Genomic DNA, 18,010 nt, shown 5'->3' on the forward strand with positions numbered 1-18,010 from the left:
TAAATGGTTATTTGAACTGATGAGTTAGCATAACTTTAACTGGTTTACTGAAACTGCTGTCACCGATTGCTTGATCAGGTTAGGGGCCAGTAGACTTAATGTACAGCCATAATTTATCTATCGGCCACGCCATTGCGGGATAGCAAGGTTGATAGCAAGGTTGACTATTTTTGACCGATATGTTAATGAGAAACTTGCTTTGCAGCACCTGCACCCGTTTTGAAACAATAAACATTTTCTTTGAGATTTGTGCTTTGCGCAACTAGGACGGTTGACAATAACATTTTTGATAATCAATAAGGAGACAGTACCCTAGGTGTGTTTGACGCAGGGCGACATCCATGCTAAAACATATTTGATCACAGCTATATTCTCTGCTTCTAAACTACTCTGTGCGCGCAATAGCGCAGCATTCAACGCAACCTCGCACCCGTGAAACACTGTAACTCCACCCACTTCTGAGCGGCGATGTCAGTGTAGTCCACTTATAAATTGAGGCTACATTTCACGGTGAAAGTCTAGATTTAAGGTCACAGTAACTGAGCTTAAAAAATTTAAGTCATATAATTATATATATTTTTTGCAATAAAGAACAAATGCGCCACTGTGTGGCACTGGTTACACTATTCTCCAGTTATCTGGGACTACATTTCCGAACAGGCTAATTGACGACGCTTACGTCATATTTCATTTTCTGACGGTTCTGACGGTCCACTGCAATTGTCGTAATCGCTTTCGTGTTTTTGTGCATGTCTTTTAGGACCGATCATAACCGGTGACCGTAATGTTTTGTTTTTCTGCAAACCAACGTGTCTGTGTTGGACTTTTACGTTGGAAGTCCCTGGTAGCATGTCTAAATAACAACTCTTCCGTATTGATTCTGAAGGCGTTCTCGACCTCTCGTGCTTTAACCACAAAAACGGTGAACACGCCCCTGAAGCAGTGGGTTTTTGATATTAGCCCTTTTAGCAAAGTGCGGGTTCAGCTTCAGTGTGACATATCCATTCAACCACTGGACCCACACCCTTTCCCCGAGGCAAACCGTGCATTTATCACCGTTCAAAGTACCAGCCCAGATCACGGCGTTAAACTCGACAATTTTCATGTGCACTATAATGACCAAAACAAGGAACTGTTGATATTGTCCGAGAAGGCCAACAACGACGTGTCAGTTGAGCTGTTCGCTCCCGTAAAAAGCGGTTAGTGTTTTGGATTTTGACGTTAAATAATGTGTTATAATAGTGTTCACGGTATGCATCATTAATTAAATTGCGCCCAGTAGAATTGTTCCTTAGTACGTCCAGCATAACTGCTTGGATCAGACTCAATTTCTGTTGGTGATTGCATTCACATACAGGTTGTGATAATTGATCTGATTACCCTTAACCCAGCATTTCCCCATCCTGTTATAAAACTAACTAGTTATCATTTCAGCAAATATGTCAATGACATTTGGCAGACACTCTAATGGAGAGCATCTTCCAGTAGTGAAGTCAGTAATGAGGGTCATTTCACCATTTCATACTCTGTGTGGATTTGTTTTTTTCAGACCTTTACATCACCACTCAAGGAAAGGGCAATGTGCTTATCCAGAAGATGGAGAGTGATATCTGCAGGGTGCAGACAGAGTGGGGGAACTGTGTGCTACACTCCATAAAGGTAAATATCAGCATTTTAAAAGAGATCTATCAAGATTAGGGTTATATATTAAAGAAAGCTACAGACACATGTTACAATGACCCTGGTCGCATTGTACTTACAGGTTTAAGGAGGAGATTGCTGGGTAGGCTACAGAATTGTAGTATTTGATTCCAGAGCTCAGACTGAACCATGTGTGACTGTGGTGTCAGGAAATCAGTCTTTTCAATCAGTCAGATTTATTTTGTGAAGCTCTTTTTACATCAGCAGTTGACACAAACTACTTTTTCCGATACTCCGCCTAAAACCCCAAAGCAACAATAAGAAATGGTGCACAGTGGATTAGAAAAACTCCCTAGTAGGGTCAGGACCTAAGAAGAAACCTAGAGAGGAACTAGACGGGCTATGCTGGGTGAAGATAACAGGATTACATGCCATTTTTGGGCCATGTCAATGTTTTTGATTGTTTAGATCACAAGGCGGTCAACAAAAACCTATGTGGGCTGTGTCTAGAGTTTTTAGGTAGAATCCAGATTCGGCTGCACAACCAGGTGGACAAGGAAAGGAATGACCAGGTGGGCTGTGGGCAGTGACGTGAGGAATCATCAGGCAGCAACTAGATCTGCAACTCAACCAGGATGACTTTGGACAGGGACATCTAGGAGTCCATAGGCCAGATAGTCCTGAGATGTGACCCAAAGGCTCAGGTCCTCCTAAGGACATCAGAAAAGTTTGGAGAGCTTTCCAAAAGTCGACCTCCACATACAGGACAGACTGTACATAGTTCCCCGGCACAAAACTATGGCAATGTAAAACTAGGGACTAAGATGGGGTCCTGGAGACACTGTGGCCCAAGTGAGTTAAACTAAGATGGCCCACAAGCTTTCATTTCTATTGATAGACTAATGAAGCTGAGTGGGCAGAACCTTGGAGATTAAGTGGGCAGAGCCAAGCGTACACTAGCAAAACCCTTTCAGATGATCTTAGCATGTTTTTTATTTTAAAAAAAAGTCTGGGAAGTGAGAGTGAGCAATACCTCAATTTGCCCAGTGCTAAATCTTTTTTTTTTTTTTTAAGTTAGCAACAGGTCCACACATTTTTCACAACACATTATTCTACTTTTTCAAACAGATCTTTATTGACATTGGATGTTTTTATCGATAGGAAAATCTGCAGAATGTCACCCCTGTTCCATCTTGCTCCATAGGCCTCCAATGCCTGCCCACTAGGCTTCTTCAGTTGGGAGTGGAAATGACAACCTGATGCAATCATATTTATGTCTCCATCTCCATCTGTGTTTATGCAGTTCTTGATGTAATTGCTGAAGAGCAGCCCTTTGGTGCATGAAAATCATGGGCTCAGCAAAGATGCATCTTGTTGTCCTCATCAACTTAACTGAGCCCACAGATTAGTGTTTGTGATCATTCATTGATCCAGTTGTCATGTAGATTTAAAAGTTGTCATGGGTTTAAAAAATAAATTGATCTAATTTTGTCTTTTAGGCTTCATACTAAAGGGGCATTATGTAGAATTTTTGCGTTGTGAATATTTGCATCCAGCAATAATGGAATCATAGTGTTTCACAACATTTATTCACCAGGAATTGTTTTGGATGCATACAAAGCATTCAACTAAAGCAGTGTCCCAGATTTATGTATAGCATGTAATGTCTAGCGCTAAGATCAGGTTTGACTGGAGCCAGCAAAATCCATAATTTCCTGGTTGCTGAAATCCTACACAGTTCACAATTTTTTTTGGAAATGAGAAATCAAGCACTGAATAGTCTAGGGAATCATTATGCTATCAAAAGTGATTAAGATATATTTTGAAAATATTACGCCCTCGTTGACCAAAAAGTGTCGAGAAAAGTAAAACTTTCATGTGGTGTGAATACAAGTTGGTTTTAAGAGAACATTCATAGATTTTTGGTTTCTCTTATCCATTTCCATAAATATAGAAACCGAACATCCACCAAATGTCAATAATAAAACAAACTTCACCTTGTTGGATTGGGGAGATGGTTTAAATACAAACTCTTGTTGCTGCAATTCTTTAAATAAGTAATACCTAATATCCCAGCGTCATTATAGTGAAGGGGGAAGAGGTTAATGCACCTTTCCGATAATTTTTGATGGTCTTATTCTGGTGACGTGATGAATAATGCATGGCCGTCGTTTGTCACCTTAAGGCCATTGTTGTTTTTAATGTCGGTCATAGAACTGGTTGCTTTTGTGGTATAAATCAAAAGATGGATCAACAACATAATTGACAATAAGGATCTAAATACAGTGGGGAGAACAAGTATTTGATACACTGCAGATTTTGCAGGTTTTCCCACTTACAAAGCATGTAGAAGTCTATAATTTTTATCATAGGTACTGTGAGTGACGGAATCTAAAACAAAAACCTAGAAAATCACATTGTATGATTTTTAAGTAATTCATTTGCATTTTATTGCATGACATAAGTATTTGATACATCAGAAAAGCAGAGCTTAATATTTGGCACAGAAATCTTTGTTTGCAATTACAGAGACCATACGTTTCCTGTAGTTCTTGACCAGGTTTGCACACACTGCAGCAGGGATTCTGGCCCACTCCTCCATACAGACCTTCTACAGATCCTTCAGGTTTTGGGGCTGTCGCTGGGCAATACGGACATTCAGCTCCCTCCAAAGATTTTCTATTGGGTTCAGGTCTGGAGACTGGCTACACCACTCCAAGACCTTGAGATGCTTCTTACGGAGCCACTCTTTAGTTGCCCTGGCTGTGTGTTTCGAGTCGTTGTCATGCTGGAAGACCCAGCCACGACCCCTCTTTAATGCTCTTACTGAGGGAAGGAGGTTGTTGGCCAAGATCTCGCGATAATCATTTATCATAGGTACACTTTAACCGTGAGTGATGGAATCTAAAACAAAAATCCAGAAAATCACATTGTATGATTTACTTTTATTTTTATATGAATAAAAGTAATGGAGAAAAAAGTCAAAGTCCTACAGGAAAACCTGCTTCAGTCTACTTTACACTGGGAGACATGAACTTTTCAGCAGGACAGTAACCAACATCACAAGGCTAAATCAACACTGGTGTTGGTTACCTAAAATACAGTGAATATTCTCTAGTGGGCAAGTTAAAGTTTTGACTTAAATATGTGGCAACACTTAAAAATTGCTGTCTGGCCTTGATGCCCAATATCTTGACCAAACCTGAATTCTAAAGGCTAAGGTGCAAAAAAATCCAGGACCCTCAGGCCCCTGTTGACCTGTTTAAAACTAGATCAAAACTATGTAGAAATGATGAATGACCTATACATTTTAATGACTGCCCTTTATGCCCTGTATATTGATTTTGATGTACAAATCAGAAATAAAGCAATGTTCATACTTGTGTTGAATTTCTAAATCTCACCATGTTCCATTCTATTTCACAGAGTCATCAGGTTCTGGTCCAGTCTCAGGGAGGCAACATCACAGGGAAGGGAACAATCCATGGCAACGTGGAATTCTGCACCTCTGGAAACAGTGTAAAGTAGCTCCTTTTATACTCTACTATATGAGACTGTGTACTGGACCATCATACTATTTATCAGACAACTCTACAATTACAGTGTAGCCTAACAGTATTTTAGACTAGCGTTGTGCGATATGGGCCAAAGAAATCCTATTGCGATTTTCTTTTGCAATATGATAAACAACAATTAACCAGTCCTTTTAATGTGTTTTCGAGCACGTATTTGGCTAAATAATGTGATATGCTCTGTTATTTCTTTGTCTTGGTGAGCTCTTCTCATATGGAGTTAAGCTTGCAAAAGAAGGGATGTGTGTGCTCTGACACAAGGCCTACCCCTTCCTCAGTTCCTCCAAAATAAATATATTGAGTAACATTTTCAAAGTAATGTATTGTTGGAAGTATTTTGTAAATCGAGTAAATACAGACAATCCACTTTTGAGAATGTTTACAAATTGAATTCAGTTAAAAATCAGTAGGCTAAAGCTTAAAATGGAAATTAGGATAATTAGGCAATTTTTCCACTTTTGCTATAGGCTAATAAATAAACAATGACATGTTGTTGATCAGTTTATAATTTATTGGTATGACTGCATATTTAAAGTTAAATTGCATCTTTACTAATATGCCCGTTAAAATAGGAAATCCTGCAGCTCTGTCATAAAACAGTTCCGCCACCCCTGATTATTGATGATTGTTGGGCTGGGCTGGGCTGGGTATGCAATGTATTTTTGGTTTTGTCAAGAGACTTCTTTGCCACGCAAGTCCCTTTGGGGCTGTCTCAGGTGTTTTGGCATATTTCATTAGTTTGTGACATCTCTCTGGAACCAGAAATATTCCCAAACAAGATTATTTTTCTGAACCAAATGATCACATTTTCCTCTGGGTTAATTTTTTTCATCGATCCTCTTCCTCTCCCTAACAGCACGCCATAATTTGCACTATTCTTTCGCAGTAAGTTCAATGCTGCATTTTCAATGTTTCTGACTGGTTAGAATTTGCTGTTCAGAGTGCCTGCACAGCTAATATAGCGCCTCCCCATCCCACGGGTGTTAATATTTTATATGGTTGTGGCTATTACTCATTACGTATTGTAGGGCCATCACAGAATTGGGATATTTTAAGAATACTCACTTTTAATAAATTGAGTGAGAGGCATTGTATAATTTGACTGACCAATTCAAGAAATACAGCTGAACATTGTATTTGTAGTCGTTTATTGTCTTAAAATAGCTAAAGTTAGGGGAAGGTGTGTTGTAAGAGCATTTTTTGATTTGTTTTGACTGACACGATCAGTCAGGCTCCAACCTTTTTTTTAAGAATAATCTTAATTATTATTTTTAATTAGGCAAAAGGATTCTAAAATGATGTTCTATATACTGTATAAACTGTATACAAATACGAATATGATTATAGCAAGGATGGCAAACCAGTAAAAATGATTATTTAGTAAAAATTGAATAAAAAGCCAAAATCGCAGCTTTCTGTGTTTAGAAATGTTCAAATCATGATTTAAAAAAATAAATAAAAAATGATCGTGGAGCGCTATTTTAGACCAGCTGTACATGTAACTACAGCTTAACTACAGTCATAGACAAAAGTATTGGCACCCTTGTACTTCCTTCAAACAACTCACAATTGTCTCTACAAATATGTTGAGATTCACCAAAATATTTGATAGTCACAATTTTTATTTCACTCATAATATTTCAGAATGTTTGTTTTTTATTTAGAAATGAATGCACCCTTTTAAATTTAGGAATTAACAGAAATGACGGTGACAGTATTTGGTAGCGCAGCCTTTGGCTAAAATAACTGCATTCAAATGCTTTCTATAGCCATGGATGAGCTTCCTCTCTGTACTGGCAGTTTAGCCCACTCTTCTTGTGCAAACTGCTCCAGTTCTGCCAGATTTGAAGAGTCCCTTCCAACTGCTGTACATCTCTCCATAGGTTTTCAAAAGGATTTTGATCTGGACTCAATACTAATCACTACAAAACAGTCCAGTGTTTCATCTTCAACCATTCCTGGCTACTTTTTAAAGTGTGGTTGTGGTCATTGTCCTGCTGGAAGACTTGCATTCGCGTGCTGGGGGTTTCTGCCACATTTTGACAATGTTAGTTGTGGAGCAAATCATCCGACTACTGCAGATTTAGTTTATGCGTGAAAAGCTACGGATATCTTAATTTTTATATACAACAATGTCAATACCCTTTTTGAGTAATTGCCATTTATTTTTCAACAATAAATAAAACACAAATAACAGTACAAGCTTAAGCATCATTAGATTTTGGTTTATGTTCAGATAAAAAGTCAGATTCTGGAAGATCGAGGTTTATTGGATCAATTGGAATTACTGAATATCTGACAGACCTAGAGTGTAATGTAGAGATGTAGCACAATCATATTGAAGTAAAAAGCAATGGTTAAGAAACCCATTTCCAAAGGCACCGTAGCCTACACAACCCATGAGGTAAAATGCTAATTCAGTTTTTGGCCAGCTATATAAACTTTACCATTGATTGATCCCGGAAAATGTGTTCAGTTGCTTATAGGCTATTCCTATTTGTTTTCCAGTGCCTCTTAATATGAAAGTAATCTAATCAGATTACATTACTGAGTTTGAGTAATCAAAAAGCTACGTTACTGATTACAAATGTGGACAGGTAACTTGTAATTGTAACGGCTTACATTTAAAAAGGAACCTACCCAACCCTGCTTTTATACAATAGGCTACGACTGTACATATGAGACCATATATATGTTTAACCCTATAGTATGAGGGTTAAGGTTAGCACTCTACAGTCTGACTATTGTTAGCGTTTGGCTACAGTGAAGACCAGACAAGGGGTGTGTAGACTCATTAGTGTCTGTGTGTTAGATGTGGTGTTGTTATTTCTATCATTAATGTAATTTTCAGACTGTGGAGATGAAGAAGATCCAGGGTACTACTATGAACGTGTCAACAGAACATGGCCCTGTGAAGGTGAAAGCCATCTATGCTGAGTCCACCTCCATAGAGTCCTATTCAGGGAACATCCAGCTGGGACATGTACATGGTGAGGCTGCATATCTGGCGGATGATACCTTTCCAGCCTCAGAGGAAAATTATATGAACTACAATATATGAACACTGGATGCTTCTGCCTTTTATGCCTCGTTGATTCTTTTTTTTTTACACTTGCAATGTTATGTTTCTCTAGCCCTTGATTCATGGGTTGGTCAAAGGTATTGATGGGGGTGGGTGGCAGTCTTATTTTTGTTGTGACATTGCTTCATGTAGTTTTTTCTGACCATGTGAAATAGAACACGAACGGGGTATTTCCTAGTTACTAAGTGTTATAACGAAGGGTTTTTCCTGGTCAGGACCTTTAGTAAATACCAGTATTCAAAGTAGTCTAGAGAGACTTCAGTGCTATTATTGTAAAGAATATTATTAAATCGTGGATGGCCTGAGTGAATCATTGCTTAGATAAGTCAAGTTTAACAAGAGTGAAAAAAGGGAGTTTGCTCTCAAAAAGAAAAGCATGAGCGATAAACAGACAAAGTGAGAGATGCCAAGAGGATTGGGGGATGAGTCAGACAGAACTGATGGTGATTTCCTCTGGGACAGACAACCTGTCTTCTTATTGAGAACATGGAAACCATTAGCCTGTTAACTCCATGGGTGGATCAACATCTCATATTTTGTTTTGTTGTTATACAGGTGATGCCATAGTGTGGAATAATACTGGAGATATAATTGTAGGTAAGTGGGCCAATAGCCTGTGCTATACTTAAACGGATTGTATTGAGGGTTAGGTCTGAGGTCATTTTAACCTAAACAGAAATTGGCAAAAATGACAAAAATAAATGACTTAATACCCTAAAGACCAAAGTATCAAAACATGTTTTGTATCTAGTTTTGTTTTGTATCTAGTTTGAGAATGTTTTCAACATACAAAATACATTTGCAGATACCCTGTTTAACAATTTTCTGATCAGTTTTTGTAGTTTACCTTATTTGATTGCGTAAGTAGGTCTGCACAGTGACCAAAATGTACATGTAAAAAAAACATGCGCATATGCATTCTGGGTAATATTGCTGTAATGAGCTTTAACACACAAACATGAACACATTTCTATCAGGTATTTTGGAAAATATATTGGACTTAAGTTCAGGCCACTGAAATACACAGCAATGTATTCAAAGTTAGTTAAAGTTTTAATATTGACAGAAATGCAGCCCATCTTTAAGTGTTGCATATGTTTTTTAACTTTGACCTTTGCCAGATGGTTCTAACAATGGCTCGCTGAAGGTGTCATCCAACAGTGGAAACATTGATGCATATGTAGGAGAAAGTTGCAGTGCACAACTACACTCTCAGCAAGGTGAACTTATTAATCTAACATTCTGGATATCATCACTCAATAGGATGAGCCAAATCTGGTCATCTTTCTGAAAGGTTGCATGTTTGACTCTCCTAATGCCTTTTTATTTCTCCCCACCCTTTTGCTACCTATTTCTCTCCCTCTTTACATGTCTTTCAGGTGCAGTGTCTGTGCGTGTCCCTTCCTCTATAAGGGCAGGAGTACAGCTGTGCGGAGCATCAGTGGAGGTCAGCCAGGAGATTGTTCTGCAGCAGTCTGAGAGAGATTCCAAAGATAACATGACCATTGTCACTGGTTAGTCATACTTACTTTTCTGCTGGAACTGAACTCACCAATGAGACTACACTTACTGCTTGTTTTCTAACCAAACCTGGCCAGTGACCCATCACAACAGTTCTTTACACAGCTTATACTGTTATTCTAAACTCACCCTTGTTCTGCTGTCCATCCTCTCTCACTCCAGGCTATATGAATGGTCAGCCCCAGGGCGGCCAGTGGATCAGAGCCCAGGCTGACAGAGGCTCCATTAGCCTGAAGACTCAAAGCTGGTTTGAGTCTCTGAAGTTGGGCAGCTGATGCTTCAGAGTTCACTCCCAGGCTTAGGCCTTGTTCCAACAGTTGTCATTTTTCCTGTCTACATACTGTACAAAGTCCTCAACCACTCGAAGTAGATCCTTAATCATGCTTCCTTAATATTTGGCAGTGGGGAACCGTCAGGGCCTGCTATGCCATAAGGCATAGGTATATATATATATTGTATTATTTAGTCATTTTTTATTGACTTAATCTTTTCAATTCTTTAATGATTGTTTGATTACATTTCTTTAGTTTGGGTAGGAAAGAGGTCCACCAAAGGGAGAATTCGATCCAATCAGCTTGGCCAGGCCTTCAAGAACTGGACCAAAGGCATCAGCCATCCAGCTGGATTAGAGCAGCATCTTCAAATGACAGCAGAATCAAACTTTTTATTTTGCTGTTTATTTAGTCATATTTCTGTCTGGTACTGCAGATCTGTTCTTCTTGCATGGAGTGGACATGGTCACTTTTGGGACTAGCTGTCACAATTTGTGTCCATGACTATTGTTATTTTAGTACAGGTGTACCACATCTTGGTCGGTGTGCCTTGTGGGTTTTGCAAGTTGTCTCATTCTGAGTTTGTAGGACACTGCTGTCTTGCTGCCCTTAGCACAGGCCAGAGTAGTAAGTTATATGGTCTGTACTCTCATTCACTGTAATGCAAATTTTCCAGCTCTGCTAAAAGTCTTTCCACACCCACACTGTATTTGCTCCATGCATAAAGAAATCAAACAAACACCATTTGCTTTTGAAGTAGGCTATCTGAGTGCTCAACATTTAAACAGCAGGTTTTAGGCTATGCCAGTGATTAGGCCAACTGTTTTAAACGCTCTGCACTCTAACCAAATTAGGTACGCTCCACTCCAGTTCCTCTGGCTCAGGCCTGTCAGATTCATTTAGGATGTCATCGAAAAGCATTGATTCTCTTGTATTAACGCTAGATTAGGCTTGTATGTCAGGCACCAAAAGTAAATAAGTGATGCTATAATTCCGCAATTTATTTCTTGATTACTCTGCAACGTTTTAGAGGATATTTTCCCCCACTTAAGGTCTAGTCACGATTCGCCACAGATGTCTAGTGACTATTTATCCCACTGACTGCTGTATTCCTCTGTTACTGCTGGACTAACATAGGACAAAAATATTTATTTAAAATGAGGAATTAATTAGGAATTGATTCAGGAGCTTTGCATAAATGTGTATATACTGCATTGATTCTTTGATATAAAATATTTCCAAATGTAAAATAATTAGGTTTGTGGTTATTAAGTGTCTGATAACTGTGCTAGTTAATGTGTGTTATTTCAGGGTTTTAATATACCTCTGCATATTTGTGTGAGATTGTCAGCTTAGACTGTGGACATTCATGTTGTGTTGTCATAGTCCTCTCCACAGTCCTTTAACTAATTCATTTTCTTTGTTATTTTAGCTTTTGCCAAGCGCTTGTACTGGCTCCTCTTCTTCCCAGGTGTTTTTGGTCTTGTCAGGTCGTCTGATTGGCTGCAGCTGCTGGCCCATGCTGTCATAGCCGAACCAGTAGGGGGTGTCGTCGTTACTATGCTCCCACTGCTCAACACAAGACCGCAGCCTCAGAGCTGCCTGCCTACACACACACACACACACACACACACCCTGTGACTGTCCTTCCAAATTCATGTGTAGGTTCTAGAATGTTCTGTGGGTAATTGTCTTACTTGGATATTCCCCTGCAGTAGAGCATCTTTATGTTGTTGAGCTGTGGACAGCCTCTCTGTAGAAAGCGTGCTGTACGATCAGTCAGGAGAACACAGCCACTGATGTCCAGTTCTCTCAGGTAGTGACCCCCACCTATCAGGTACTGTACTGCCATGTCTGTCATCTGAGAGGGGGAGATGTAAACTATCGACGAGGGGTTTTGGTGATACTGTAAATGTCAGTTGTGTTTTTGTGTGTCAGTACCTTTGGGCAGCCATGCATTAGAAGCACAACAACAGTCCTGCAGTAGAAGGATAGGGCCTTGATGGCCTGGTCAGAGAGAGCCACACAGTGAGACACATCCAGATCCTCCAGATCTCTCACCTGCCTGCACAGCTTCTGCTTTGACAAGAGATGAAAGACGCAACACCTTCAACACTCATTCAGCACCGTGCAGACTGCAGAACCCAAAGAGTAACATATTACCTCTATGCCATTGTCAGTGATCCACACACACTCTGAGGCAACTAGTTTCTTCAAGCCAGGGTTCCCACCCAGCGCGGTCAGCCCCTGGAAAGCCCAGTAAGGTTGTTGGAAGTCTGTAGAACTATGTATAAGGGTATAACCACACACGGCCATGGGAGCATTACCTGGTCCGTGACGTTGCAGCCACTGATGTCCAGAGAGAGGAGAGAGGAGCAGCCACCCAGCCACTCCAGAGCAGAATCGGTCAGGTTCTCACAGTGACAAACACTCAGGTGGTTTAGCTTACTGCACCTGCACGCACACGTCAGTAAATGTGTTCAACAGCGTGCGTGTGTGTATACTTTTGTATGATACAGTGTCATGACCAGCTATTGGCCCTGTCTGATTTTCTGCATTGTTGCTAATGTTTGTGGGTCTTCAGCAGCATGACAATTGTATTTGTTAAGATTAGGTATTATTCACGTGCAACGTCCTGTGACATGGGAAGGTTTAGAAAGGTAAAACTGAGGATGTTTTCTGAAACCGTGCAAACTGAGAAAACAAAAACTCAGTTCCTGCTACTCGGATGGAATGACTGATCTAGATCTAACTTGGTATGTAGCATCCATGGATGAGGTTCTAACGACACTATATTGTCTAGATAAGAAACAATCTGTCCACTAGTAAAACTTGAATGAAACTTGGTGAATATGTTCACAAGAAAGACACCATGTGTGAAAGCTTGATCAGATATAAATGTTTTGTATGACATACAGTGGGGAAATTGCACATATACTCGCTTGAAAAACAAAAAAAGCAGCATACATAGTGTATATTTTGAAACCACTTATGTTGTGCTATAGTATAAAAATATTATTTTTAGTACTATTTAAAAAGTAATAAGTATACTTTGGTATGTTACAATGGACCTAGTTATTTCATACTTGAGTATACTTATAATACATGATCGCAAATACCATTTTAGTACAATGTAAATATTCTAATATATTTCAAACATATATTTCATATATATTTGAAATGGATTCAGAGTATTTTTTAACATGCCGGTGTTAATTTAGCCTGATGAAAGGGATAATCAGGATCAGCTGTTAAATACCTTGCAGACAATCAGTAGTAATGGTCTGAGCATTGTGTGCTGCATAGAACTTGGAAAACATGCTGTCACTGAAGGAACCATGATTTCTATCAGACAATTCTACAGTAGAATGCCAGGCCATCTATCTGTTAGCTGAACATGTAGCTAGGTCATGCAACAAAATCTGACCGGCAAATACTTTTTCACAGCACTCTACGTGTGTGTGTGTGCGCGCATATGCTTATTGGCATGGCCTTACTTTTGAACCACCCTCATGATACACAAGTCACTGATGCGGCTGCAGTGACCCAGATGCAGTTCTCTCAGTTTAGAGGCAGAGGGCCCTTCTGTCAGGTATCGCATTCCCATGTCACTCACCCTGCAACACACACACACACAGCTGTTGGATGCTGAGGCCCGAAATCAGTTTAAGTAGAAAGAGAACACACAGACACACACACACACACTGTATACCAACCTGCTGCAGCATGAGATATTCAGGTAGACCAGGTTTTTAAGCGTGCCCATGGACTTGAGGCTGGTATCTGTCATTCTGGGGCAGTCAGCAGCATGGAGTCTAGTGAGGTGTGGAGAGCTACGACACAGAGCCCTCCAACTGACGTCAGTCATACGACCATTACCTGCAGGAACACGGTTTTCTTTCAACAATGTCTCTGTTCTAGTGCAAAACATGTCGCTTGTGCATGCCATGTTCGACCGTACAATGCCTGGATCATGGGTACAGTTATGTTAGAGTTTAGAGCAGGAAAGACTGGGAATCTCACGGACTGATGAGACCTAACGCCTTAGTCACCTGGACCTGGTGCCATCCACCTGGCTTTCACATGCACTCTTACACACACACACAGGGGCACTGACACTGACTTACCATCAATGCTGAACGTAGTGAGGTTGGCCACCTCAGCGATGGCTTTGAAAGCAGCGTCTGAGAGATGGGACGTATCCCACAGGGAGATGGCAGACAGACAGTGACACTTGGAGGCCAGCTCCTATTGAAAGAACCCAGACTTAGTGATAGGCGAGATCCACAAGAGAACTCGATGGGGCAGGGGGTCGTGTCGTGCCTCCGTAAGATGGTGGAACCTCGAGGAGCCACGGGCCGGATGAGCAGGCAGGAGCCCTCTCAGACCGTACAACCCACAATCCTCTGGAGGCAGGTAACCGGTAACTGCCATCCTGTGCATTTGTAATGACTTCCGCAGGCTGAATGACTTCGGCTAGATGGGGCCCGTTACATTTCCACTCTGGACTTTGTTTAGGTTTTTATTCCCCTACCGTCTGTAAAGCGGTTTGGTGAGAGGAGTGTCGCCCCAAGGACAAGTCTGAGCCTTGTATAGCCTTATGTCATTTTGAGTTTGTGTGAGTGCTGACAAAAACCTTTCTGCCTCGTCAATGTCAGTAAGATATTCACCTCTTTTTTTCTTCTTAACGAAAATCCATAAAATATTAACTGCTGGTGTTATAGTACTGTAGTCAAGTCTGCTACGTTTGTGCATCCTTTGATTGCTTGTCCTTCACATGCAAATAAAGTGATTTTATGACTAAACTCCAAACTTTTTCTCCAGAACATTCTCTTTGGATTGGAGCATAGCTGTTGTTCTTGGACTGAATGTACTGGGCAGCCTGGTACTATTATAAATGTTTACAGGTTATGTCATCAAATAGACTGTGGTAAATTAAACTCAGAATTCATGTTACCGCAATGTCTGTATAAAATGTGAACACTGGAGTTAAGCTTTCTATGTATGAAATGTGAATATATAAATATGGCAATTGTTTTCAGAAACAACAGTCCCTGAATGACTATCTGGAAGGGATTAATATGAGTTATCTGGAAGTTCTATACGTACCAGCACACAGCGGTCTGACAGAGTGGGCATGTCATTGAAGACTATCTGTTGTAGCAAAGGACAACCTGCTGCTATGTATTTAAAACCATCCACTGAGATCTGGAAGGAGAACACAAACAAACACATATTTGTGAGGACCCAATTTGTCTTCCCGTTAAAAATCATATTTTCTCTATCCTTAAAAAAAACATAAGCCCAAAGGCTTAACCCTGCCCAGGGGTGTTGGACCTGAGACATGGTGCATGTACACATGAAGCCTCTGCGACACGGTGCACGTGCACATGAAGCCTCTGTGACACGGTGCACATGCACATGAAGCCTCGTTGACACGGTGCACGTGCACATGAAGCCTCTGTGACACGGTGCACATGCACATGAAGCCTCGTTGACACGGTGCACATGCACATGAAGCCTCTGTGACACGGTGCACGTGCACATGAAGCCTCTGTGACACGGTGCACGTGCACATGAAGCCTCGGTGACACGGTGCACGTGCACATGAAGCCTCTGTGACACGGTGCACGTGCACATGAAGCCTCTGTGACACGGTGCACGTGCACATGAAGACTCACTGTGACACGGTGCACGTGCACATGAAGCCTCGGCGACATGGTGCACGTGCACATGAAGCCTCGGTGACACAGTGCATGAGCACATGAAGCACTCATGGGCTAGACAGATACAAAATGAGTTTTTTTAACCTGAGCATACTCCCTATTGTGCCTGTGCTCACAGCACCTCCTGTCTGGATTGTTTTCATGTAGACCTGTCCATCCAGCTCTGGACCTGCAACCATCCCAACCATAGAGGTCGCTGTTTAACAACATTGTGGCCAGACTCCTCTCGCCACCACAACTTCTTTCTGAGACACTAAAATGATTTCCTCCAAAGAAAAATGTAATTCCGACATAATAACAAACAACGCTGACATTCTTTTTCAGGCTTTAAATAGCTTATTGTTTTGTTCTAAAACTGATGTTGCGTCTGAATTAGACTGTTACTTGTCAGAATTTTCTTTTATAAGCAAAATGTTTTCACCCCATAGACAGATATTTTGCTTGACCCAAGGATGTTTTTCCAATTTCAAGTTGTTTATTTTAAATTTGAGGAAGCATTTTTTTGCTGTGTGGAATGAAATAACATTTCTTAGAGAGGTTTCACATAGAATGTACTGATTAATAGCTCGTTTTGGTTTAGTTTCAGCTAAACCACAGACCGACCATGGTGCTACCCCCTCAGCATGAAAAATCCTCCTCCAGTACCCCTTCTAAGCATGTGGCATCAGATGACTTCCCAACCTCCCATCCACCAGGGCCAAAAAGATCCCATCTCCTGTATGCCCTATAGTCTGGGAGACGAGTTAAAACATGTGATTTAATCACCTTGAACTCAGGAAAGAAGGGCAAGCTTGTGTTTGCAACTGGCTTTCTTACATGCCAAAAATGAGAACAGCCACTCAGCATTCAAGTATTCAGCTAAATGAGGTTGTGACGTTAGTGAGCATGCCCTCACACACATGGGCCCATGTGACTTCACTGCTGTGGATGCCAATAAGTGGGAAAAAAAGAAAATTGGGTACAAAAAATACAAATAGATGAATTTCTTAGGAGAGTATGTCGCCCTGCAGCCCATAGGAGTGTTGGCAAAAGCTTGTATTTAGACAGCAGTATAAAGTGGGGTGAACAAGTATTTGATACACTGCCGATTTCGCAGGTTTTCCCACTTACAAAGCATGTAGAAGACTGTAATTTTTATCATAGGTACTCTTCAACTGACAACAAAAATCCAGAAAATCACATTGTATGATATTTAAATAATTAATTAGCATTTTATTGCATGACGTAAGTATTTAATCACCTACCAACCAGTAAGAATTCCGGCTCTCACAGACCTGTTAGTTTTTCTCTAAGAAGCCCTCCTGTTCTCCACTCATTACCTGTATTAACTGCACCTGTTTGAACTTGTTACCTGTATAAAAGACACCTGTCCACACACTCAATCAAACAGACTCCAACCTCACCAAATGGCCAAGATCAGAGAGCTGTGTAAGGACATCAGGGAGAAAATTGTAGACCTGCACAAGGCTGGGATAGGCTACAGGACAATAGGCAAGCAGCTTGGTGAGAAGGCAACAACTGTTGGCGCAATTATTAGAAAATGGAAGAAGTTCAAGATGACGGTCAATCTCCCATGGTCTGGGGCTCCATGCAAGATCTCACCTCATTGGGGCATCAATGATCATGAGGAAGGTGAGGGATCAACCCAGAACTATATGGCAGGACCTGGTCAATGACCTGAAGAGAGCTGGGACCACAGTCTCAAAGAAAACCATTAGTAACACACTACGCCGTCATGGATTAATATCCTGCAGCGCACACAAGGTCCCCCTGCTCAAGCCAGCGCATGTCCAGGCCCGTCTGAAGTTTGCCAATGACCATCTGGATGATCCAGAGGAAAAATGGGAGATCATGGTCTGATGAGACAAATAGAGCTTTTTGGTCTAAACTCCACTCACCATGTTTGGAGGAAGAAGAAGGATGAGTACAACCCCAAGAACACCATCCCAACCGTGAAGCATGGAGGTGGAAACATCATTCTTTGGGGATTCTTTTCTGCAAAGGGTCAGGACGACTGCACCGTATTGAGGGGAGGATGGATGGGGCCATGTATCGCTAGATCTTGGCCAACAACCTCCTTCCCTCAGAAAGTGCATTGAAGATGGGTCATGCCTGGGTCTTCCAGCATGACAACGACCCGAAACACACAGCCAGGGCAACTAAAGAGTGGCTCTGTAAGAAGCATCTCAAGGTCTT

The 18,010-nt window shown here is 41.0% G+C and overlaps 2 protein-coding genes across 3 annotated transcripts in view; one reads left to right on the top strand and one right to left on the bottom strand.

The window, feature by feature from the left end:
* Positions 1-710: 710 nt before the first annotated feature.
* On the top strand, positions 711-11,766 carry fam185a (family with sequence similarity 185 member A). 2 transcript variants are annotated; one of them, XR_828882.3, is made up of 9 exons: positions 711-1,199; positions 1,550-1,659; positions 5,068-5,160; positions 8,065-8,203; positions 8,851-8,892; positions 9,417-9,515; positions 9,675-9,809; positions 9,979-10,256; positions 10,344-11,766. XR_828882.3 is itself a non-coding variant. In XM_010890364.3 (8 exons), exons 1-8 carry the CDS (start codon positions 785-787, stop codon positions 10,089-10,091), a joined length of 1,146 nt encoding a protein of 381 aa, XP_010888666.1. In that variant the 5' UTR covers positions 711-784; the 3' UTR covers positions 10,092-11,766. The 2 variants fall into 2 exon arrangements, 1 of the variants encoding a protein (XP_010888666.1); XM_010890364.3 differs by having other exon boundaries at positions 9,979-11,766.
* Positions 11,517-18,010, bottom strand: part of fbxl13 (F-box and leucine-rich repeat protein 13) — a 31,043-nt gene continuing 24,549 nt past the window's right edge. Inside the window, exons 10-18 of the mRNA XM_020040601.2 lie at positions 15,198-15,296; positions 14,216-14,336; positions 13,805-13,967; positions 13,586-13,705; positions 12,416-12,542; positions 12,252-12,335; positions 12,030-12,164; positions 11,786-11,949; positions 11,517-11,694 (exon numbers count right to left, since the gene is read on the bottom strand). Of these exons, the coding sequence (XP_019896160.2) occupies positions 11,517-11,694; positions 11,786-11,949; positions 12,030-12,164; positions 12,252-12,335; positions 12,416-12,542; positions 13,586-13,705; positions 13,805-13,967; positions 14,216-14,336; positions 15,198-15,296 (1,191 nt within the window). The remainder of the gene's footprint in view (positions 11,695-11,785; positions 11,950-12,029; positions 12,165-12,251; positions 12,336-12,415; positions 12,543-13,585; positions 13,706-13,804; positions 13,968-14,215; positions 14,337-15,197; positions 15,297-18,010) is intronic.

Source organism: Esox lucius, chromosome 19 (genome assembly GCF_011004845.1).
Source record: "Esox lucius isolate fEsoLuc1 chromosome 19, fEsoLuc1.pri, whole genome shotgun sequence".
NCBI lineage: Eukaryota > Metazoa > Chordata > Actinopteri > Esociformes > Esocidae > Esox > Esox lucius.